At 40.7% G+C, this 26,216-nt stretch overlaps 1 protein-coding gene across 1 annotated transcript; it reads right to left on the bottom strand.

The window, feature by feature from the left end:
• Nucleotides 1-14,459: 14,459 nt before the first annotated feature.
• On the bottom strand, nucleotides 14,460-17,722 carry LOC138929088 (uncharacterized). The gene is made up of 4 exons (XM_070288069.1): nucleotides 17,050-17,722; nucleotides 16,510-16,949; nucleotides 15,671-15,894; nucleotides 14,460-15,072 (listed from the first exon to the last, which is right to left on the bottom strand). The coding sequence occupies exons 1-4, from the start codon at nucleotides 17,720-17,722 to the stop codon at nucleotides 14,460-14,462; spliced, it is 1,950 nt and encodes a 649-aa protein (XP_070144170.1).
• Nucleotides 17,723-26,216: the final 8,494 nt, after the last annotated feature.

The following is a 26,216-nucleotide window of genomic DNA, read 5'->3' as shown; positions in this document are numbered from 1 at the left end:
ATTTACCGAGGGGAGTTTATTGGCTGGATAGAAAGGGAGATAGTTATGTAAATCATGAAGCGACATTAGTGAGGATAGCGAGTATGGGTATATTCAAGAATGAATATACCCATACTCGCTATCCTCACTAATGTTTTCAACATTAAACAAAACCACTTCTTCCGGCTCTAGCCACTTAAACTCCCCATAAGGTAAGGACTCGGACATGGCCCAACCATACAAATTATTCGCATCCACATACATTAAATATTCCGATTCTTTACTAGAATCAAAATCTTTAAGGTATTTGTGGTTTGCCTTGGTATACGTATGCGTACTTTGTACTAACCCTCCTCGAATCCCTTTTTGAATATATCGTATCATGTCTATATCCTGCAGTAATTCGAGGCTAATTTGCGTAGTTTTAAGCATGGCATCCCAAGACAAACTCGGAATTGTGTAATAATGAGCAGGATCGAGCCCATGAATTTCCATACAAATTCCTCTGAAATTTTGGAAAATATCGGACAACAATAAAACATCAGTTTTTAAGTATAATTCTAAGTAATCTTTAAGGGTCTCACACTTGAAATGTGTCCATACTTTATGTGCGTGCGCGTAATCAGCCTCAGAACATTCTGTTTCACACAAACTACTATAAAACCTTTCACGAGGTGGGAGAGAAACTTCTTTTAATCGATCACTAGATCATAATAGATAGATAAATACTCGTAAGAGAAAACACCTTTCCGACGAAGAAGGGTAAAGTCTTCACTATTTGGGTATTGAGATTTTAATACATTCAACTCATTATCATTTAAATTACTTGCCAGTGTGTCTAGACTAGAGGACATGAATCGGAAAGAGTCTAAAAATCTAATTTCTAGGGTATTATTTCCTACAGGTATATATTTAGATATTGATATACATAATTCTTTATTGCATGGAATTACACGTATTTCCGCTTCTGTTTCCCCGAGCTATTTCACAAACAAATGCGCATCATACTTGGAAAGGTTGTGAAAGAACACGGGAATGAAATTACCTGTTTTATATTTTAGATTACACTCGTTATGAGCTGCACCTCGAAATTGGCCTGTGAAATGGCAGTGATCTCTCACTCTATCATTTCCTAATTCACCCTTACATACATATATGACAATTGATAGCGGACGCAAATTTTATTTCATCCTGTTGACTCATTGATAATGGTATTATGTTTACCATATGATGATGGTATAGCTCGGACAAATCGGAAATTAAAGAATCAAGGAAAGTGCGACTAGAATCAAAAGCACACTTTATATAGTATGCAAATGAAATAGGAATATGCTTATTTACAATTTGTGATTTTCCACTTACTGCTATTGAGACAGGCTCCAGGATATTCTCAAAGCCTGCGTAAACTTTAATAGGGACCTCCAGTTGAGGATGATAATTTGAAAACTCCAGCGTTGTGGCTTTCACATGAGGTCCTGTGGTGACCACTTTGCTGCAGACTTCGTGATGCTTTTCAAACCTCTCATCGCTTGTTGAGTAGCTTAAACATCTGTTACAGAACATACGTTGAATTCTTTGATTCCCAATTTGTGATGTAAGTAGTCTATAAATAAAAATATAAATTTAATTAGTATATAAATTAGAATGTATATATATATATATATATATATATATATATATATATATATATATATATTTTATTTTTTTCTTTATTTATTTATTGTTTATTTTTATTAATTTATTTTTATTTCTTTATTTATTTTTTTTTTTAATTTTTTTTATTTTACTTACCTTGACATATTTTTTATCCAGACGAAATGTCTTGGAATATTGGCAGTTGGTTCATCCACAAATAATAAATTGATGTGGAATTCCTTTTCGATAGCATCCGAAAAAAGTGGTCCAAACACTTTACCCAGTTTTTCATTATACCCAAACACATTTATGCTAATCTGTGGGTTTTGAGCAGTGAACTTGGAAACTTCACGTATTTCCATTGGGAAATAAATCACGCTTGATGAAATGTTCACTTTATATGTTGAACATCTTTGTGGCTTTTTGCTTTTCGAAAAGCTGGATAATATATCCCACTTAAAGCAATATTCGTCTTTGTTTTGAACGTTAATCACAGCATTTTTGTGTTGTAGTTTTTCTGGTAGTTTAAAGGGTCCGCTTCCTTTCAATGGGTCACATTTTAACATATTTAACTCGGCTCTAATTATGCGGGTTAGAGTCCATCCGCTGTCCCTTTCCTGGAACTCACTCATTTTTGATTCAATTTCATCTTTGTGGAAATTGAACAGCATTATCAAATTGGAGGCTGATGAAACCATTGTCATTTTACTTTGGAATGACTTTATCTCCACTTGAGTTACATGCTTCTTTACAAGCATATACTCAGCAAACAACTCGAAATTTATTTTCGATGAAATGTGAGAGGTTAACACTCTCTCAATATGAGGTATCAGCGCTAGACTCGCCTCATTGAAAAATTAACATATATGTATTGAAGGATTCGACCCTTGAATCCATCCAAAATTTGTTTAACGCTCCCATCTACTGGTCGAGTTGCATAAAACTTGTGGGATTCTGTGCGGACATGATGATGCCATTGCACACCCACAGCCAGAACCATCTGGCAGGATTGGCAGTAAATGCCATTCATATTGTTGTAGTTGCTGTACTGCTTGTAGTTGTTGTAATTGTTGTAGTTGTTCATGATGGTGTTTTTGTTGATTTCGTTGAAGGCAATATAGGTGTTTATGGTGTTGATATGCTCGTTGTTGATGAGTTTGCTATTGTTGTTCACGTTGACTATATATATGTAAAAAGGGAAGGGATCGAAGCAGGCCGAGAGCTTGGAACATTTCATTGTGTTTTGGGGGTTCAGCAGTTACAGTTGAAATTAAGCAGATATAGAAGCAGAGAAAGTAACAAAAGTTGAAAAGAAAACGGAAGAAGCAGATAATAGGAAAGAAAACTTGCACATTTTTAGAAACATATAATATCCGAAAAATTATTATAATAAACGTAACACAAGAGGGAAATACCCATCTTACATTTGGGGGCTCGTCCAAACCTAAATTGCAAGTCCGGAGAAGTTTGAAAGGCGGATAGCGGAAGGGAATGAGTGTGAAGCCGTATTACACCAGATCTGTCGCAGCGGATAAAACTATCAGAATGGATAACTTTTGTAAAGCTGGTGAACAGGAGAATGACGATGAAGTTAAAAGCATGCATGAACTTTCCAAATCAAGAGGAGAACAAAAGGCTGCAAGAAGAAGCATGCAGAATCGTGTCGGAACAAGTGGAAGGCAGAATGATACAGCTATAGCAGTTGAGAGCAGCTCGATCGACGAAAACAGAAAAACGCTGAAAGACCTTGTGCAGCTGCTTGCCATAAAGTTTGGAGCGGAGGAGCAGAACAGTGGATGCTCGATTACAGCGGAAAGCTTCGCGAAAATTATTCCAGAGTTTGACGGAGAATCCATTCCAGTGAAGTACTGATTCGACAATTTTGAGCAGAATGCTGCAGCCTACGGGTTGAACATAAAGCAAATGTATGTCCAGGCTCGGGCGAAAATGGTGAACACTGCAAAATTATTTTTGGAGTCTACGTTCGTTCATCAATATGCAGAAATGCGTATGCTGATGGAGACAGAGTTTAGTCGTCAATATGTGTGCAGTGCTGATGTCCATGAGCAGCTCCGTACTCGGAAGAAGCGCAAGGACGAATCATTTCATGTATACCTACTGCAGATGAAAAAGATTGCGTCACTTGGAAACATCGATGTACGTTCAGTAATCCGTTATGTTGTTGACGGCCTAAGCATGAGGAGTGATTTTAGATACTCTCTCTACTGTTGCAAAACGTACAAAGAGCTACAGGAGCAGTATGAGGTGTACGAACGCGTGGGCGAGAAGCCGTTCAAGCCGAACAATGAGAGGTCGACACCGGACAATAGGATGCAGCGCGAGTTCAACCACAGAAAGAATCACTGCTTCAATTGTGGATTTGCAGATCATCTTCGCAAAGATTGCAGGGCTGCCGTAAAATGCTTCAGATGTAACGAGGAGGGCCACATGTCAAGGGATTGCCCTGAATCAACTGCAGATGTTCAAGTTGTACGCAGTGCAAATCGCATGAAAAAGGTGACCATCAACGACGTGGAAGTGGAGTGTCTGGTAGATACGGGAGCCGACGTATCTATTTTGCGCAAGTATGTCTTTGAAAAAATACCGAATGTCATCTTGAGAAGATGTGCGTCGAAGCTGCGTGGGCTTGGAAAGAGGATGACGTGCCCAGTTGGCTACTTTTTGGCTGAGGTTGCAGTAGATCAGGAGTTGACGACACAACTTTGTTGTAGTGGAGGATGCGGACATTGAGTATGATGCGCTGCTGGGTTTCGATTTCGTCTCGAACTTTAACTTTTCGCTGTCGGCTGACGGATACAAGTTTTCTTCCCAGCTGGAGGAGAAGGCTTGTGAGAAGCCAAAGCTGTATGATAAAGAAGTGTCGCAGCTGATCAAGAACTACAAGGCCGTGAATACAGTCGCAGAAGTCCCAGTCAAGATGCGGAAGAAGGTGCTGAAGAAGCCGCCAACAGATGGATATATAAGAATCCTTGCCTATGAGGGAGTGACCAAGAAGCTGACCCGCTGCAATGCTGGAACAACCCAAGAGTGTTTGGCGGAGACGCCGCGAAGAGCAAGCCTAAAATCAGATCTGGCCAGCAACCACAAGCTGCGTGAGTTGCGCAAAGCCCAGATTGATGGCACTAAGAAGGAGCAGTCACTAGCTAAAAAGGAGTGCCAGCTGCTGCAGAAGAAGTCGACCCACGATGAGATCTTCGCCCGCTGTCAGGAGTTGGCCTTCATGAAGATGAGTGAGTCCCAAAAGTCGGCCATAGAGGACCGCAGAAGTTTGAAAAAGAAGCAGGAAAGTCGAAGAAAAGATACAAAGAGAGAGATTCAACGAGCACAGGAATTGTATAGGAGGAACTTTGACCGAAAGCGAAAACCGGAAGTCGATCATAAAGTTGGAGACTTAGTCGCTATACGCCGGACACAGTTTGTAGCTGGAAAGAAGTTGGCTGGAGAGTACATGGGACCGTACGAGGTTGCAAAAGTGAAGAGGAATGGGAGGTACAAAGTTCGGAAGGCAGCAGATTTCGAAGGACCAATTAACACTTCAACCAGTTGTGACTACATGAAGCTGTGGCGATATGTCCAGGACAACGAGGATGATTGGTCATCTGGGACAGATGAGTAGTCAGGAATGGCCGAATGTAAAAAGGAAAGGGATCGAAGCAGGCCGAGAGCTTGGAACTGACAGCAGCTAAGCAGGAACAGAGTGAGAATTATTTCATTGTGTTTTGGGAGTTCAGCAGTTACAGTTGAAATTAAGCAGATATAGAAGCAGAGAAAGTAACAAAAGTTGAAAAGAAAACGGAAGCAGCAGATAATAGGAAAGAAAACTTGCACATTTTTAGAAACATATAATATCCGAAAAATTATTATAATAAACGTAACACAAGAGGGAAATACCCATCTTACATATATATATATTTTTGAATGTTTGAAAAAATTTTTTGATTTTTGGTATTGTTTTTTTCTTTTGTTTTTAATTTTTTATATTTTTGCTTTTGTTGTTGATAATGTTAATAAATTTTTTGTATTTTGTTTTTAATGTTTTATATTTTTGTCAATGTTTCTTTTTATGTAAACAAATTTCACTTTTTGAATTTTTGGTTTTTTGTTGAAACCAATTTTACATACACTTATTCACTTTTTAAACGTAAAATTTTGTTTTATAATTTTTTGAATGTAAACACCGCCGTGTACAAATTGTTCGGGGCACAAACTGTAAGTGAATCCTGAGGATCTAGGATTTTCCTTGTAGACCCGAAATCATTCGCATAAGATGCAAACATTTTTTGTTTTTTGTCAGTATTGCTTTTAACGTAATGGAAAGGAACGCGACTATTTTATCTTGGGTAGTTGTCATTTAGTTGATCGTTTGTACTCATACCCCACACCATTATATAAGAGTAGGGTCGATGATAGCACTAAATTTACTCATGCTCTTTCAAGATTTGTTTTTGTTTTTCATTATATGAAAAAGAAGGTGCTGTAAATGTGTGAGATCGCTTACCTTTTTTGCTAGACGATCCCTCAATTCCTTTTTAGTAAGCATTCGTTGGCATGTGTCCTTTGTTGAAAGGGAAAGTGATCCTTTTTTATCAACACCGAAAATGTCGGTCAATGGTACCCTTTTCTCCCCATGCACCCACCCATTGATAAATGAGCTGTAACCTTATGACTCCATTTTTATCACAGCCAAAAATCTCGGCTGACCTTTTCATCCCTCCCTCTTTATTGCATTGTGCGTTTGCAGGTATACAGCGGCTTTGGCTGACATCTTCATCCCTTTAAGGATCGCACTGACCTTTTCACCCTCCATCCCCTTTTGGTGTGGGATTTGATTGTGGGTAACGAATGCGCGCGGGTCGAACGCTATCGCTCCCTCGCATACGCACTCGAAGCCGTTCGAGTCGAAGCCGTTTCGAGTGCGCCTTCGGGGCGATAACGCGCGGATCGAACGATATCGCTCCCTCTCGAAGCCGTTTCGAGTGCGGGGCGGTAACGCTTCCGCTCGCGTGCGGATCGATCGATATCGCTCCCTCGCATACGCACTCGAAGACGTATCGTGTGCGTTATCGCTCCCTCGCTCCCTCGCTCCCGTATCGAGTGCGTCTTCGGGGCGGTACCGCTTCCGCACACGTTTCTCACGTGTCCTCAATCCATTCAATCACACCCTAATCAATTTTTATTACCCTACCCTTTTAAGGTGACAGGGGTCAGATCACCCCTATTTAATTAATTAGTGACCCTGATTAGCAATCAAGATAAAACTGGCCTGGATGTTAGATTCCCCTACTACTTATTTATCTTTGATGACGTCGCTTGTGAAAAGCTAGAAAACATTCGGAACTATTTTTGCATGGGACGTCATAGAAATATTGATTCATTCTACTTATCACAAACTTATACACATATACCAATACATTTGATTCGTGATAATGCGAATTTTATTATAATGTTTAAGCAGGATGAATTACGAAACATTTATCGAGACCATGTTGTTACTGACATGAATTATGAGACTTTTATGAAAATTTCACGAGAGTGCTGGATGGATAAGTATGGTTTCAAAGGATGATGAAATAAATACTGGTCGATATAGAAAAGGCTTTGATCAATTTATTATTCTATAGTATTTAAAAATCATATATCTCTTTCAAAATGATGATAAGTAAGACAGTTCAGAAACAAGATTCATAATGTCTACATCGCTAACAATTGCCTTAACTGGAAATACTTCAATTATAAGCGAAAACTTTTTTCCACAAATTGAATTAAAACGTAATTATGAATGTGCTCTCATTGATTTTTATACATTCAATTCTATTCCGAATGTTGATAAGAGGAATAATCTATTTCATATTGGAAATAAAGTAATAGAAATACCAGAGGGCTCATATGAATTTGATAACATTATAAAATATATTTTTAATAAACTTAAAAAACATCAACTTCATGAGAGCGTTAAAGTTGAATGAATTTGAATTGAATTTCAAGTTCAAGTTCTAACAAAAAATGAAACTATATATTTTAATCATGAACGATCGATTGGTCAACTATTTGGATTCAATAAACGGAAATTAAGGCCTCATAATGATGAAATTCACAACTCGGATAATCCCATAAATATTTTAAAAGTAAATTCCATTAGATTGGTATGCAATATTATTAGCGGATCGTATGTTAGAAATAAACCAAATCATGTGCTTCACGAATTTGGGATTAATGTACCCCCTGGCTATAAAATGAACATTACCCACGAAACTTAATTTATTTACCTGTCAACTCTAGAGAAATAAGCACGCTTAAAGTACGGGTAACTGATCAGAACGGTGATTTAATTAATCTGCGAGGAGAAACTGTATCAATTCGTTTACACTTGCGAGCTGTAGAATGATCATCTACAATAAAAAGCCCATTCCTCGCCCCCCTATCAACATTACTAAGTCGAAAGCTGAAGTGAAAACATCAACATCATCTCAAGGAGCTTCACATAAACAAGCTGCTCTATCATTAAAAAATAAATTGATTTTAAAATCACTTGGATTTAATATTAAATAAAGTTTTATAACTAGTTTTCAAATGAATGAAATTTTTCATGTTCAAGAAAAGCCTCTTAATGATCAAAGTATCATTAAAAAGGAGTACCATACGTATCATCCATATCAAAGAAACTTCAAAACAAATGATGAAGTCCGGATCTGTATACAGAACTCTGACATCAATCTGTTGCCATGTGAAAGCTTTCTCCACTTTGAAGGCACACTTAGCAAATTATTGACGCAAATACAGGAACAAGCAGTACAAATGGTGTTGATGGTCTACTTAAAAATAATTTCATGGCTTATTTTTTGGATGAAATAAGATACGAACTAAATGGAACTGAGCTTGATAGGACACGGTTCACTGGTTTTACATCAACCCTCAAGAACTTTCTGTCCATCAGTCATGAGGAAAAACATCTTTATCGCAATGCTGGATGGAGCGGAGGAGATGATATCAGATCTGGGGGTCATTTCTCCTTTTCTGTTCCGCTTCGGATGGTTTTGGGTTTTACAGAGGATTTTATGAGAGTCATATTAAATTGTATCATTATCAACAAAAACAAAAAGCCGCAACCTCTTTTCAAAGTCGAACTTGAGCCAGACAGTAAAGCCCTAAAGAAGAATGAAGTTCACCCGATCTACAAGTTGCAGTTCCTACTGCATCGAAGAATCACCGTGGAAGAACCTCACAAACGCAACGGTCCTGTGCAATGCACAAATTGCCAGGAGTATGGTCATACAAGGACATACTGCACCCTTCGGTCAGTCTGCGTAGTCTGTGGAGACTTCCACAACTCCGCACACTGCCCTGCGAACAAAGAAGACCCCAACACGAAAAAATGTGGAAACTGCGGAGGAAACCATACAGCTAACTACAGAGGCTGTGAGGTCTACAAGGAGCTGAAGAGTCGCATGCGAAGGGCGACAGCTACACGCCAACAAAATACACAAAATGTGTATTTTAATTCAAAAACTACTCCAGATGTATTTTTTGCCAAAGCAGCCAGATCTTCTTTTGGTCCGCTAAATGCCCCCACGGGCATCTCCTACGCCGAAGCTCTACGGACAGGTATGCAAAATCCACTCCCCTCAAACTCAGTAAATGCTCAGCAGGCCCCAGAGCAGCCACGAAACAACATGGAATCCATGATGGTGACCATGCAACAAAGCATGATGGAACTCATGTCATTTATGAAAACGACCATGCAAACGCTCGTCCAGAATCAGAATATGGTGATACAGCTGCTCGTAGCACAACAGTCAAAATAATCAATGTCCAATCTACGTATATCCACGTGGAATGCCAATGGCGTCCCACGGCATAAACTTGAACTAACACAATTTCTAAACGAAAACCACATCGACGCCATGCTACTGGTTGAAACGCACCTCACAAGCAGATACAACTTTCATATAAGAGGTTATACCTTCTACCGCACAGATCATCCAGATGGTAAAGCCCACGGCGGGACCGGCATCCTTATCAGAGAACGCATCAAACACCACTTCCACCAAAGGTTTGCAACAAATTACCTGCAAGCTACGTCCATAAAAGTGCAGTCAGGTAACGGCAACCTTTGCATTGCTGCTGTCTACTGCCCACCTCGCTTTGCAATCTCTGAAGGTCAATTCATGGATTTTTACAACTCACTTGGAGATCGATTTATAGCTGCAGGAGATTACAACGCCAAGCATACGCATTGGGGATCCCGCCTCGTGACCCCCAAGGGAAGACAACTGTACAACGCTCTCATCAATGTGAGAAATAAGTTGGACTACGTTTCCCCTGGTAGCCCCACATATTGGCCAGCAGACCCCAGAAAGATACCCGACCTAATTGATTTCGCGGTGACAAAAAACATCCCACGAAATTTAATAAACGCCAAGGCCCTTCCAGACCTTTCTTCAGATCACTCGCCGCTGTTGATAACCCTCCTTCAAAGCCCTGAAACTACGGATCGCCCCTATAGGCTGACGTCGCACAGAACCAATTGGATGAAATACAAAAAGTATGTGAGTTCCCACATTGAGCTAGCCCCCCAGCTCAATACTGAAACCGACATCGACTCCTCCACCTCCGCACTGGAAGAGGTACTTGTGACTGCAGCCAGAATCTCAACACCACAACAGACGGATGTGCAAAAAATCAAACTCAAAACGAACCAGCAAATTGAACAGCTTATCCAAGAAAAGAGGCGTCTGCGACGGGCGTGGCAAACCAATAGATCGCCATGCACAAAGCAACGTCTAAATGAAGCCACACGCAAACTAAGCCGGGCCCTGAAGCAAGATGCCGAAAAAGCACAATTAAGATATATTGAAAAACTCTCGCCAACCAGCACAAAGCATCCCTTATGGAGAGCTCACCCAAATTTAAGCTCACCGGCTGAAACCATCACCCCGATAAGAATGTCATCTGGTTACTGGGCCCGCAGCGACAAAGACAGAGCCGAAACTTTTGCCTCACATCTCCAGGGCGTTTTCCAGCCGAACCCTGCTGCAAATCCATTTGATCTACCGCAAATCCACACTGAAACGGAATCTACTCCAGCATCATTTCGTCCGAACGAGATAACGAAGGTCATCAGGGAACTGAAGCCGAAAAAGGCTCCCGGCGTTGACCTAATAACTCAAAAAATGATAATTGAACTTCCGAATTGTGCTATTGAGGTCATCTGTAAAATCTTCAATGGGATCATAAGTCTCGGCCATTACCCAACAAAATGGAAAAAATCTATAATTATAATGATACCGAAGCCCGGAAAAGACCACACGATTCCGTCATCTTACCGACCAATAAGTCTACTATCATGCTTGTCCAAATTATTTGAAAAATGCCTACTAAAACGCATAATCCCTTATCTGGGAGCTCACAACATTATCCCAGCTCATCAATTTGGCTTCAGAGAAAAACATGGAACTATCGAGCAAGTTAACAGAATAACATCAGAAATTCGCACAGCCTTCGAGCATCGAGAATATTGCAGCGCGATATTTCTCGACGTTTCTCAAGCATTCGACCGAGTCTGGCTCAACGGCCTCATGCACAAAATAAAAACACTCTTGCCGGTATACACACACAAATTACTTGAGTCGTATCTCTACAACAGAGTCTTCGCAGTGAGGTGCAACGCAACAACATCCGGCACCTATTCAATCGAAGCTGGAGTCCCACAAGGAAGTGCACTTGGGCCTACCCTATTTGTTCTATACACAGCGGATATCCCCACAAGCGACCAGCTAACATTATCCACTTTCGCTGATGACACTGCGATCCTCAGCCGTTCCAGATGCCCAGCCCGTGCAACAGCCCAGCTCGCCAACCACCTCAAGGTAGTCGAGAAGTGGCTATCTGATTGGCGTATTAAAATAAATGAACAAAAGTGTAAGCACATAACGTTCACCCTCAACAGACAAACATGCCCCCCGCTCTACCTGAACAGCACACTGATCCCCGAAGTCAACGTGGTAACGTACCTGGGCGTCCACCTGGACAGACGCCTAACATGGCGAAGACATATTGAATGCAAGAAACTTCATCTAAAACTAAAAGCCAGCAGCCTCCACTGGCTCATAAACTCCCGATCGCCCCTGTGTCTGGACTACAAGGTCCTGCTCTACAACTCCACACTAAAGCCAATATGGACGTATGGCTCCCAGCTCTGGGGGAACGCGTGCAGTACCAATCTAGACATCATACAGCGCGCCCAATCAAAAATCCTGAGAACTATCACTGGGGCACCATGGTATATTCGCAACGAAAACATCCACAGGGATCTCGGCATTCCTGCAGTCAAGAACGAAATAGAAAAACAAAAAGCGTCCTACAAGGAAAAACTCTCCACCCATCCAAATCCTTTAGCAAGGGACTTGATAAAAGTTTCCAGAAGAAGCCGCCTACTACGTAACGACCATCCAACCCAGCCATAATTACTCAGGGCCATTTACTCTGTACCAGTCTCATGACTGCTAGTTAGGTAGTATTGTAAGATTTGATACACTTATTGTTAGTCTCATAAATGAGAAGATTCAATAAATAAAAGCAAAGCCTAAAAAAAAAAAAAAAAAAAAAAAAAAAATATTAAATTGTAAACATGAAATAATCCTCCTACTAGCTAAAAATACAGATGAAATGTATTATAAAACTGTGGATGGGAAAACACATAATATTGCTATACACAGTATTAGTTGGAAAGTACCAAGCGATAGTACAAAAATTAAAATGTGTAATATATAGTGAAAAGCGGAGCTAGTCTTCCACTTTCATTTCGCAGCTGGGATTGTTATTTAAATCCAACATTGGTACAGGGAACGCATCATGTATGGAATGTTAAGCTGGCTGCAAATAGAGAGAGACCACGATTTGCTATTATTGCATTCACCTTAAATGGAGAACTAATTTCAAACAATTTGAGAAAAGCAAAGGTATATCTTAATTCCGATGTGTACCCTTATGAGGATTTGAATATTAAATACAATGAAAATCGTTTCGCTGTCTTGTATGATATGTATGCCAGATCTCAACAGAGCTATTACAATAGAGAGTCCCATCCACTTCTATCTCCAACGGAATTTATGACCAGGGCTCCTATTGTAGTTGTCGATCTCTCATATCAAAATGAGAGTGTAAAATCAGGATCCATTGATATAAAAATTTATACAGAACTAACTAAAGCAAGTGAGATGAATACGAAGGTATATTGCCTTCTCATTCATGATCGGCTAGTCGAATACACACCATTAACTGGATTGGTTCAACGTATTGTATAAAAATTGAATAACATTTCTTCAATCAATTTCTGGAATTCGTTGGAAGTAGACGTCTTCGGATTAAAACACAAAAATAAAAAAAAGTAAATAAAAAATATAATAAAATGTTTATAAACAAAAGTGAAATGAAAAATGCATCCAAAATAGAGATCTATGATCTTATATGCAGAATAAACAATTTCTCGAAATATTGGAACAAAGACTACAACATTTTCGGCGAGCACAAGAAATATCTGGAAGATTCAATAAAATATTTCAATGGAAGGATGGCTGATACTCCACTGGTTTCTAATGACAACACTTCTCATCTTGTTGCTGGGCTAAAAATGATGTTAACCATGGGGTTGATACATGCGCATGTCATTTCTTTACTGTACGCTCAAACAAATGTTTAAAAATTATAAAGTCCTATGTTAATTTAGAACATCGATTAAGTTATTGAGAAAATAAAATTATACTATATTCAAAAAAATAAACTTTATTCAATACTTTTCATTGGGAAATGGGAAAATGGTTATTCTTTTTAGATTTTTCATTTTCAGGTATGGGAAATTTACCTATAATAAAGGGATGAGACGACGAATCCTTTTAACCCTTAATTGGAAATAAATGAGAGACGTCTCGCCAGTTAACTGATGAAAATATGTTTGTCTCGGTGACTTTTTATCATTTTGAAATGACTTTTGAGAACTGGTGGTATATGAAGCCATGGTCCTTTGTTTAACACATCAAGCTAATGGGATTGACTCTAAAGTGGACGGCGCCAGCCTTCGTTGACTTTTCTTTTCTTTGTGTTGAAATGAGTTTTTAAACGGGTGGTATATCAATGCATGTTCCCTTTTCACCCCATTCACCCACCCATTGATAAATGAGCTGAAACCTTCTTGAGAAGTCTTCAATTAGTCAACATCGTAAACAACCTTTTTTTTATGACTCTGAGGGGGAGTGTTCTTTGACTCCGAAAGGGTTTGTGGCATGAGTTTTAACCTCATCCCTTGATTCCCGGTCGCTTACATTATTTTACCTGTCTATGAGCGCCCTCCCCTCTCTTTATGAAATGGATGATCGCTGGCCAGCTTGTCCTTTCGTGTACACACAAGTCTCCATATAAAATCTCGGCTGACCTTTTCATCCCTCCCTCTTCTTTGCATTGTGCGTTCGCAGGTTGGCCTTTTCATCCCTCCCGCTTCATTGCATTTTGCGTTCGCAGGTGTACACCGGCTTTTGCTGTCATCTTCATCCCTTTAAGGTGGGGGATTTGATTGAGGGAAAATGATCGCACGCGGATCGAGCGATAACGCTCCCTCGCATACGCACTCGAAGCCGTATCGAGGGCGTCTTCGGAGCGGTACCGCTTCGACACACGTTTCTCACGTGTCCTCAAACCATTCAATCACACCCTAATCAATTTTTAATACCTTACCCTTTTAGAGTGACAGGGGTCAGATCACCCGAATTTAATTAATTAGTGACCCTGATTAGCAATTAAGATAAAACTGGCCTAGGTGTTAGATTACCCTACTACTCAGCAACTATCTTGTATGGCCCAAAGAACTTTCCTTTACGCTTCAATCCGACTCCGTACTGGGTTCTCTTTATCGCAACTAGGTCATTGATTTTATAAACTCGTTCTTGTTTTCTTTTTGAATCAAACGCTTTCTTATTTTCGTCCTGTACCGCTTTTATGTTATCTCTGGCTGTTTGGCGATATTTCTCCCTTTCCTCAGCCAGCTCTTTCACTACAAGGTCCTGCATCAAATCTCTCAGTTCGTTGAAATCGGTCAGCTGCATCTCTACTCCTGTTAAAAGCTTGAATGGCATGATCTTCGTGCTTCTCGGCTCAGTGCTATTGATAATCTGCTGAACTCTTCCGACGTATTTATACCATGCAAATGGGCTTTCATAACTCAACTTTGCCAGCATTGGTACAATGATCTTGTGAATCCTTTCGACTTGGCCATTTCCGCGCGGTACGCCTGTTGCTATAAGCAGATGCTGAATGTTGTTCGACTCGCAATACTCCTTGAACACTAGAGAGTTAAAAGCTGTGCCTCTGTCGCTTACTATACGATTCGGATTACCAAAGTGTGCAGCTTGTTTTTCCAGACAAGCTAAGACTTCTTCGACACCAGTGCTACGAGTTGGGTAGAACCACACATACTAAGAAAAGCCATCAACTACGAAAAGGATATGATTGTAGCGTTTGGTCGTCATCTTCATTGGCCCGACGTGATCGATGTGGTATGTAACGAATGGTACCTCACCTTTGTCAATAGGAGTTAAAAACCCTTCCCTTTTTCCTGCTTTGGCATTTACGATTATGCACCTGATGCAATTTTCGATTATTCGCTGTGTCTTTTCTTTCAACTTGGGAATGAAGTAGGACTTTTCGATGAGATCCTGTGTCTTTTTTGTTGAGAAATGTCCTTCATTATGTGCGTTTTGGATTATTTCATTTTCCATGGCCGAAGGTACAAAATTTAGTTCGCGATTTGGGTCTTTGAAAAGAACTTCGTTTTGAATTTAGAAATCCTGGTAAGCATCCTTTTCCACAAGGCTCCTAACTGCTTGAGTCCACTCATCCTTAACTTGAGCTTCCTTTAGACGATGTGTTGGAGAGTCCGATAAGAAATAACACGAAGCTCGGCTCAGAGCATCTGCATATTTCATTTTCGCCCCTGAACGATGCTCAATCTTGTAGTTGAAGTCCTGTAAATACATACAACGCCCACCGTGCGACGCGAAGAGGAACTTCATTCTTGTTCATTGTCATCTTGAATGCGTTACAGTCCGTAACGATGGTAAACTTTATGCCCAAGACATAAACACGCCACTTGACTAGAGCTCCGATAATATCCAAAACCTCCAGCTCGTACGAATCGTATTTTTCTTCAAATGGTGAAGTCTTACGGCTCATGTATTGAAGTGGATGAAAGGAACAGTCTTCTGGATCTTTCTGCAAAAAAAACAGCCCCGAAACCGTGCAAAAGCATCTGTGTGAATTTCAGTTTGTAAATTTAGATTATACAGCTTCAGGACTGGTTCACTGATGAGAGCAGTCTTCAGATTTTCAAATGCCAATCGTTGTTTCTCCCCGAATTCATACTTAAAATCACCTCTCAGCAAATCCGACAAGGGCGTGGCAATGGAAGCGTATCCGTTAATGAATTTTCGAAAATAGGACGTCAGACATAGGAATCTCTGTATACCTTTCTTGTCTCGAGGTTCGGGAAATTCTTTCACGGCTTGTATTTCCTCGGGACCTGGAGTGATGGTTCCACTCTGAATTATGTAGCCCAAAAACTGTACTCTGTTGCTCAGTATTTGACATTTACTCCAGGTGATACGCAAACCGTTTCTAGAAGCGACCTCTAACACATCTTTCAACTTAGCAAGTCCTTTTTTAATATCCTGACTGGGAATAATTACGTCGTCCATGTAAACAACGACAACATTGGTATCATGGAGTTCATTCTCTTAGAACCGCCATGATAAATCTGGTGAAAACAGCAGGCGAATTCGATATGCCAAAAGGAACATAAAGGAATTCGAACTGTCCTGACTGAGTTACAAACGAGGTATACTTTCGAGAACCTGGTTCGATGGGAACGTGGAAGAAACCGTTGGTTAGATCCAAAGTGGTGAATATTTTGGAATATTTTTGCAGCTTCTCCAGAACGGTCTCCATATGAGCCATAGGGAAATTGTGTCGTATAATCTTCTCGCTTAGCTTCCGATAGTCACAACATAGACGCTTCTTTCCGTTTTTCTTGAATACCAAAACTACTGGCGACGCATATTCTGAGGTACTCGGTTGGATTATCTTCTCTGAAAGCCACTCCCTAACTTGATCGTCCACTGTTTTCTGGTCACAGAGAGGTAAGCGCCGTGGATGCTGATAAACAGGTATTTCGTCCTTCCGAATGATTTTCATTTGTACTGGTACGTCTACATTGCGTTCGGCGACGTACTCCTCAATCAAATTCTTGACCTCGACTACCTGAAATTGATCTAAATGCGTCAAATCAATTTGACCTGAAACTGCCACCACACATGCCCCTAAACTCTTGTAGAAAATCGGTATCTATGTTGCTCTGCTCTTCGTCGATACTTCTGGATGCGTTTCGACGCAAAAACTCGGTGCCTTCCTTAGTAACTTTCATGTCCACAATGTCAAGAATGGTTCTGCCCAAAATAGCGTCAAAACCCATGTTTTCTTCCGGAACTACTTCAACTGGTAGGATTATACTTCCAAACGTCAATACCTGACTCTCGCCTATTCCAGTCAAGCATTTCTCTCTTCCAGTGAAAAGTTTGCTGCCTATCTTGAGAAAAATGTTCCTGCGCATAAAGCATAGATCTGCACCTGTGTCGACGAGTCCTTTAAATTGAACAACGGGATGCTTTACAACTTTTAGTTCAAGGCCGGAAGCTGTAAACTCGCTTTTTGGTTTCGTGGCTGCGCTCTCCAAGTGTATAACATTGGTGTTACTCTCTTGCTTTACCTCGAGTTCGGCCTTGCACTGTGCAGCACGATGACCTGCCTGTCCGCAACGATAGCAATTGAAATTGTCCTTCTTCTTGCAATCCCTTTTTAAGTGGGACGGATCTCCGCACTTAAAGCATTTTCGCACCGACTCGGGTTTTGAGACAAAACCTTTTGATCCTTCCGTCTCAGCTGTACGCTGCTCATTCTTGAATGATCGCTTAAAAGTGCCACGAACTTTATTGTAGACTTCGATCTGCTCCGTCAGATCCCTGATCGTTTTGGCCTGGTATAACATGAAATTCCTTCAAGAGCACAATCATTTAGCATATATGTGGCAGACTGGGGAGTAACACGTGAAAATGTCATCAGCTTGCATTTAGAACTATTGAGATGTAATAAATTAGCACGACACCATGCTTGAAAGGTATTAAGATCCGATTGCAGGTCTGACTGGCAAGAGCTGTCCTTATACTGCAAGCATAGCTTAACGTCATCAGCGTACATAAGTACTTTAGAATTCGTTAGAACCAGCGGGAGGTCGTTGATAAACAATGTAAATAGCAGCGGGCCGAGGTGGCTACCCTGTGGGACGCCAGAAGTGACTCTGAGGAATTTGGATAGAGCATTTTTAAACAGAACCTTTTGAGTTCTGTTACTCAAATAGCTCAAAATCCATTTAAGAAGATTGACCGGAAACCCGATTAAGTCAAGCTTCCTTACAAGAAGAGAGTGATTAACCGAGTCAAAAGCTTTACTGAAGTCTATGTAAATCACGTCGGTTTGAAAGTTACGTTGGAAACCTCTAATAACGAAGGAGGTTAGTTCCAGGAGATTTGTAGTGGTCGATCTTCGCCTCATAAAACCATGCTGACATGGTGAAATTACGGATCTGCATAAATGCTGCAAGTGGGGAGTAATTACATTCTCGAAAAGTTTTGGAATTGCCGACAACTTAGAGATTCCTCTATAGTTGCTGGCGTCCGATTTGCTACCTTTTTTGTGGAGAGGAATGATAAATGATTCCTTCCAAATAAGGGGAAATTCTGAGGTTTCTAAAGATAAGGTAAACAATTTCAGAAGGGGATTGCACAGAGCTCCGGCACAATACCTGAGCACGCAGCCTGGTATTCCATCGGGACCCGGTGAATAAACTGGATTTACACGATGAAGATCCGAACTAAGGGAGCTTTCGGTTAAAATAGGACTTAAAATTAGGTTCGACTTGGGCAAATCAAAAGAGTAAGTCTGATCTAAGCTATTTGAGGAACAATAAGAAGTTTTGAAAAAGTCGGCAAAGAGATCGGCGATGGCCAGATCAGAGTTTGCTATAGCGTTCTTGAACGAAAGCGAGGATGTAAATTGGGTTTTCGCTTAGTGTTAAAAAAGTTATAAAACTGTTTCGGGTCATGCGTGAACTGAACCCTACAACGAGTTAAATAACTTTTATAACACTGCGCGTTAAGCACGGTGAAATTCGACCGAGCACTAAGATATCTTGAATGAACAGTAGGAGATCCGGTGCGTTTATAGCGATTATAAAGCCTAGACTTAACGTTTTTTAGGCGTGTCAGCTCTTTGGTGAACCAAGGTGGTTTAGTAGAAACCGACGGATAGGCTAACGGAACACACAATGCAAAGAACGCATTCATGGCACTGTAAAAAATATCCACGGCAGTCGCCATGTCAGTACATCTGTAAAGTTCAGACCAATTTAATTCAGAAATCAAGATATCTAGCCTATGAAAGTTTGCCTTACGAAAGCAGCGAGCTTTAAGGGCTGAGCGACCCAGATCAGGTTTGGTCTTTACGACAATTCCCAAATCGATAGTCACTTCGAAAGTAGGATGGTAAGGATCTTCGGGAAGCGTCGATGGATCGACTCTTGTTAAGTTTACACCTACAGGATCAGAGACGAAACACAGATCTAGTAGGCGATTTAAAGAATTTACGACATGGTTAACTTGGGACAACGAAATGTCAAGCAAGCCATCTATGAGGTCATGCTGTGTCGCAGTTTGGAGGACATTAGACGTACCATCTGATGACCAACGAGTTCCAGGTATATTGAAGTCTCCTAGAGTTATTAGTTGGTCTCTATCTGTAAGCATGTTGGAAACAGCCTGAATTGCCGAAAGGTGTTTCCAATAAATAGGCTCTTCAGCAGATGGAGGAACGTAAGAACAAGTTATATAGATAAAACTACCTGGAAATGATAGTTTTACACAGATAAATTCAATACCTGTGAGATCGTCAATTTGAACCAGTTCGGAAATAAGGGTGGAGTCAACGGCAATTAAAACTCCACCGCCTCGCTGGGAAAGACTGTCCAATCTATAAGTTGTGTACTTACCCGGAAAAATTTCGGAGCTGAGAATCTCCGGCTTTAAACACAATAACCTGGGATGCAAACGAAAAACTATCAGAATACAATTTAGAGAGCTTGCTGCGTAAGCCTCTAGTATTCTGATAGGAAAGTAGGAGGGAGGTATTTAGTTTTTTGGCACTGCCGTGACGCCCGCTGTCACTGTGGTTTGTGTCGGCCGTGAAGGCCGTTTTTTCTTTATCTTTACCTCGTACTCCTTGACTACAGCGTGCTCGGGCCAGAAGTCATCAGAACAAATTGTGTCAAAAAGATCGGGGGAGACACTTATCTTGAAAGATGAGATGTCTCTGGGGTATGAAAAATTTAATTTTTCCACTTTCACATTTTTGGCTTGTTTTTTGCTCAGTATATGAGCTAGTTCATCTTCCGATGCGAGATCAGGGGCAAGCCGAGAAACAAATATTGTTTTCAATGGTGGAATAGCGGTGAGGGTCTTTGGTAACGCAGCATTACCGACTTCTGCTAGTGGTTCAGCCCTATTTTTGCCCTTTGGGATAGCAGAGATTTTTTTTGAAGTCTGCGGAGTCAGGGATTGAGACCCCGCAGCGGACTCAACTGATAACACTGGCGGAGCTGCTGCCATTTCTGCCTCGGCACCTTCGAATCCTGAATCTTTAGCCGTTCCCGATCACAACACCATTGGAGTTGGTGTCAGTGTCGGGGGCTGTGCCGAGGGAGTGTGCCAAATCTTTGGTGGCTGGGGTTCGCCCAATTGCAGCCGACCAGCAGCCGATTTTTTGCGCTTTGGCGACTCGCTTAACAGCTTCATGCCGCTAAATTGAGCGTCCAGCGCTGTGAACAGGTCGTTTGTTTTGCGAAAATTGACCCTAAGCTCACTAAATCCACTTTTGGTTTGCCGCATGAAGGATAACATATCCTTCTCTACCTCACGACAGGCAATAGCGCAAGCCATTTTTGGCAGAAATTGCGTCAGCGATACGGCCCGTTAAGCTTAGACACTTAGCGTGAGCGACGGCATCGCAAAGCCAGCAGTGAAGGCTGGGCTGATCTGCCAAAACCTCTTTTTGGCAGCCTTTAATATCACAAATTAAATTTGAAACCATTTTCTTAAACCTTTAACCACTGTGCGCTGATAAGCAGTACCGAAAAAAAACAAGAGAGCGGGAGCGTAAGCGTGGGTGAGCAGAGAAAGCAAACGAAAGCTTGAGCCGCTTAAGTGCCGCTAGGAGCAAATAAACGGGACAACACAAAGAGGGGATAATAAAATGCAAAAACTAAAAGTGAATTAATTAGATATATATATTAATTAAACACTTAAAGACACATGCACAAGCACTCGCGTAGCAGAACGGCAAAGTTTAAAAATTGTAGTTTAACAATATAAACAGAACCCCGGTGGTTTTAAATGTCTAAGAAACACAAAAAATTCTGAGCGCAAAACAAAAACACGACCGTTCGCTATGAAAGTCAAAAGCTTTAAAGACCTTGGCATCTGGCACTCCCTTCACGAAGTATTCGATTAAACTCTCTTCATCTAAATTGACTGGCTTAGCAATTTCCATCAACGCATACAAATATTCCTGAAGAGATTCTCATTTGCTTGCACCCGCTGACCTAGCCTGCGATGCACCACAGCCGACGATATTTTAACTGCAAATTCCCTGCGCAATGCTGCCTTGAGAGAATTCCAATTGCGAATATTAACTTGACTGCGAATGAACGATTTAGCACCTCCACTGAGCAACTGTTTAGAGTAAATGAATAGTTGAAGCTCTTGAATCCAATAGTCTATATCTGGGCTACCTGTTCCTGCAAAAATTTTAACACTGCCATCTACATCTTTAAGAGTAAACAAAGAATGGCTTGTGGGCATTTGCGGCATTGTGCGATCGAGAGCGGTAGCTACAGATTCGATTTCTGAATCGCTGTTTTCATCCTCAGCACGAATATTAAAGTGAGCAAGAAGCCTATCCTGTAAATCGCGCTTTCTACCGGTTGTGACTAAATTCAACTCTCCTAGCTTCGCGCGCAAATCTTCACATCTCATAACCATTATTTCTTCGAGCTGCATTTTGAAATTTTTACAATAATTGATATTAGCTTAACAATAACAATATGTTTTTCAAGATTTTAAGAATTTCTTATGTTTTAGTTGTTCTTACGTTCAGTTCTGCTTCTCAGCTACTTCCAATTAGATCTTCTTAGCCTTAACGTTTTGCACTTCGTCCGATGCACTGCTTAAGAGACTGCTTGACCGCCTGTCCCGTCTTCCACTAATTGACTTGCCAACTGATTGACCCCGAAAATCTGCTTGCTCCAGTTAGCGTCACTTTTTGTGCTTGTCGCTGCTTGTCCGCCTGTGCTCTTCCGCGATGATCTGCCTCTGCTGTCACCTCGCCTCTGCCTTTTCAGTCCCTGCCTCACGCTCCTGACTTGCTCCGCTCGCCTCTGCCTGACGCTGCTCCCAACGCCTTCCACAGATCAGCCTTTGCAAACTTCAGTTTTCCGTGAGTTGAGTTGAGCTTAGCAGAGATCCTGTCTATAAAAATTAGCGAAGCACATCCCGCTAATCATTTGCATAGGAATTCAGTTCGATGTTTTTTTTATAAAATGAGTCGACTGACCACGGCTGATGGCGAAATTGATATGGCGCTCATAAATGTAGGGTGCGCTAAAGCCGCGAAGTTTCAAGGCCAAGGCGCATTGTTGTTGTGCTAGGGAGCGAGATGACAAAGCAGAGGTTGCGATAGCATCACGCTTATCATAAAGCATATCTCCCGAGTAGCAGCAGCATAATTTTTCCTCTCTCTCTCTCTCATTTGCATGTAATTTGTGTTTGTCAAAAACAAAGCTTTATCGGGAACGGCTGCTTAGTTGGATGGCAGTAATTAATACTTATACAGTTCCGTTTATTTATTTATTATTTTTATACCCTTGCAGGGTATTATAATTTCAGTCAGAAGTTTGCAACGCAGTGAAGGAGACGTTTCCGACCCTATAAAGTATATATATTCTTGATCAGCATCAACAGCCGAGTCGATCTAGCCATGTCCGTCTGTCCGTCTGTCCGTCTGTCTGTCTGTCTGTCTGTCTGTTTCTACGCAAACTAGTCCCTCAGTTTTAAAGCTATCTGAATGAAACTTTGCATATAGTCTTCTATATGCTCTCACTGCTATATATGTCGGAACGGGCCGGATCGGACGACTATATCATATAGCTGCCATACAAATGTTCGATATATTTTTCGAAAAAAAATTATAACTTTGCTGTTTTTCAATATTTTTCCACCATTTTTTAGATGTGGCCATTATATATTATTTCTGAATTTTGGTAAAAATTTTATGAAAATCGGACGACTATTTGATATAGCTGCCATAGGAACGATCGGGAAATTAATAGGAAAAAAATTACAGCTTCGTTGTTTTTCAACGTATGTTTATCTACTCTGAGATATAAGCTTTTTTTATTATTCTAGAATTTTGGTATAAATTTCATAAAAATCGGACAACTATATCTTATAGCTGCCATAGAAGCGATCGGTAAATGTATAAAATATGTAAAGCTGGGAATGTAAAACTGAAATTGTCAAATTGTAAACATAATAAGTATAGGTAAAATGTAATGAAACACTGTTTTGTGAGTCTTTTCAGCATTTAAATCTATAATATAAACATCGAAACCAATCTGCAAGGGTATACAAACTTCGGCGTGCCGAAGTTAGCTTCCTTTCTTGTTATATTTTATATTGATTGAAAGTATTTATTTATTCATTATTTATTTAAATATTTAAGGAGTTCTGGCTGGGAAAGAAATGGCTGATTCCGATAGGGATGAGGTTGGGCCCGAGGCAGAGTGCCCGTTATGTAGAAAACCTTTGGCCACGGGCACGGTATTTAAAACAAAGTGTAACCACGAGTTTCACAAGAACTGCTTGGCAAGTCACTCGAAAACTAATCGTGAGTGCCCCACTTGTGGATCAATTTGTTTTATATTGCCCGCGACTACACCAGCGGCAAAGAAGCTAGCGGGCGGAGACACGGCAGGACCTTCAGGCAGCCGAGAAAATATGTCTTCATCCGAAGTTGGAAGCATAGTAGCTCAGGCCATGCAGGGAATGAGGAACGAAATCTTAACCGAATTGTCCCAGGAGATGGCACAGATAATATAAACCAATCTTGCTGCATATTTGCCAAAAAAAACACTCCGACTCCTGTCGATCAAAATGTAGGACAGATTCCAAGTACTCATCAAACATTAGGAGGACAGAATTTTGGGCTGGCATGGCAGGATCCAGGCACAGCTCATAGGCGCGACTCAAATGGTTCGCATGCCAGATTGACTCCGTCCGACGAAGACCGATGCAAAGCCTTAAGAGTCCATTCTGGTTAGTTGGGCCAAAAAATAGGCAATCTTTAGGAATTTTTTTTTTGACAAAGGAAAAGACATAGAAAGTTCAAACTTTGCATGTTTATTTCTCATAGTTTAGATATGATTTAGCACAAATTTTCAACATTTTTAGAGCATGTCCTGAAGCAGGACACAGGACGACGTAAGCCTCTGCAAAAATCGGCCGAAACAAAAAATTCAAAGATGTTCTTGTTTAGTATTAATGTGGTTATGGAATAGACTACAATTATAAAAATTTAATAAAAAATAAAAAAAATGGCGGCGATTCAAAATTACTTTTTCGTTTTTCATGAAAATTTTCTTCACTTTTTTGTTAATAAAAAATCCAATGTATAAGCTATCAATATAATCCTACCTACCATTCTTTGGACAGCTTCATTACGCGCATTTAAAAAAAAAAACATTACGATTTGTTAAAAATTTACTGAGATAGGTCGGTCGCCAGCTCGAAAAACGTAATTTTCCAGAAAACGCGTTTAAAGTTTTATGTTTGCTCTGTAGCTGCTTTGAGTCGGCCGGTTCGGAGGCTCATAACTTTTAAACTATTACGTATTTCGATTTGCTCTTTTAGTATGATATTCTACACACTTAAAGCTGTCGAAAAATGAAAAAAAAAATCGATTTTGTTTTTCAACTAACCAGAATGGACCCTTAAGCACAATTGTAACAAGTTATTTGTACTCGGCCAAGATTGAAATGAGACGCAAGGGGGGCGCACGCGAAATATTCCTGCTGCGGCTCGATTTGCGTGCTGCGACAAAATATGGGGGGTGAAGGCAAACCCTCACGACACTCAGATAGACGGAAAAAATGGTACTCAGAATTCCCTACGATCCTCAGATGTTTTCGAGAAACTGAATGCCCGCCCTACCTTGGCCACTCGTACCCTGTAAATAAATTTTTCCGTTCGAATAGCCCGTTCTGGCTATCGCTGGGTCTCTACAGGGGAGTCATCCTAGGTGAAGGCAATAAACGAGACGATTAAAACAATTTAAAAATATTGTTCAAGCTGAACAAGGGGCAATGTCGCCAGGGGAGCATCTCTGGGAAAAAATGTACCTGTCGCCATGTTAATTGCACTTTTTCTGGGGTACTCTGAAAATAAATGTCAAAGAAGACGGATCGTTTGTCCTCCTCATCATCATAGCGAACTCTACTTTCTTTTATTGGGAATCTTTTGGAATCGTACTGCCACGGCCCCCGACAGCTTCATTTCTGGTCCTTCGCCCGAGATATTCCAGCGCTTTTTTGCCAAGATAAGTACGGTGCCGAAATTCCCACCATATATGTATGTACATACTTGCATATATATGTAGATATATTGCTGCATCCAATTTATTTAAAACTCTACCAACTTGTGCAGTAGTATATATGTATGTATGTGCATGTGTTTACATAGCTATATGTCCCTCTCCTATACATATTTTAAATCAGCCCATATCCAAGAAGGCTTACATCCATTTTTCACACATAAAAAGCCATACATCCACACCGAGTTATTTGCATACGCATTTATGTACATTGCCGATCTATGAACATACATATGTACATACATATGTTCATTACCTTTGGGTCACAAATCTGCGGCATTTAAAGGGGAGAAAAACACATCCTATCCACAATAAATATATGTACATATTTATTTTCCATCCACTGCACAACAACAAAAAAAGATAAATAAAGTTAACCCCCTCCTCCAGCTGGCCGATCATACATGCATATGACGGAGACGTGAATGTTTCATCCATGTTGATATCCTCGCGCGGTAGCACAGCGAGTTCCGTTGCCGATCGTTACCAAACTGAACTGAACTCCCTTCTCTCCATCTACTTATATGTTCTGTCCAAGTTCTTATTTCCGTTGAAGTCCATCTATCTCCCTCTCTTTCTCTCCTATGACTCGGTAGCGCGACAACGGACCTCGCTCGCCAGCAGAGACCGCTGCTGCTATGCCTCGCGCTGCGCTTCTTAGAAAAAGCGTACTTCCCCGAATTCAGACCGCGCTGGTCTCTGCTGCTATGCCTAGCGCTACGCTTCTT

Source organism: Drosophila kikkawai, chromosome X, assembly GCF_030179895.1.
Source record: "Drosophila kikkawai strain 14028-0561.14 chromosome X, DkikHiC1v2, whole genome shotgun sequence".
Classification (NCBI taxonomy): Eukaryota; Metazoa; Arthropoda; class Insecta; order Diptera; family Drosophilidae; genus Drosophila; species Drosophila kikkawai.
Note: the sequence above shows the minus strand (reverse complement) of the source record. Positions and strands in the feature narration are given on the sequence as shown.

Bases quoted from the DNA above. Each gene is read 5' to 3' on its own strand.
- LOC138929088 (XM_070288069.1), bottom strand. From the start codon at position 17,722: ATGTTATACCAGGCCAAAACGATCAGGGATCTGACGGAGCAGATCGAA. The intron at 16,950-17,049 runs GTATCGACGAAG...TGACGCATTTAG, and splicing joins GCGTCGAAACGCATCCAGAA to ATCAATTTCAGGTAGTCGAG. The intron at 15,073-15,670 runs GTGGGCGTTGTA...CCCAACTCGTAG, and splicing joins GTTCCTCTTCGCGTCGCACG to CACTGGTGTCGAAGAAGTCT.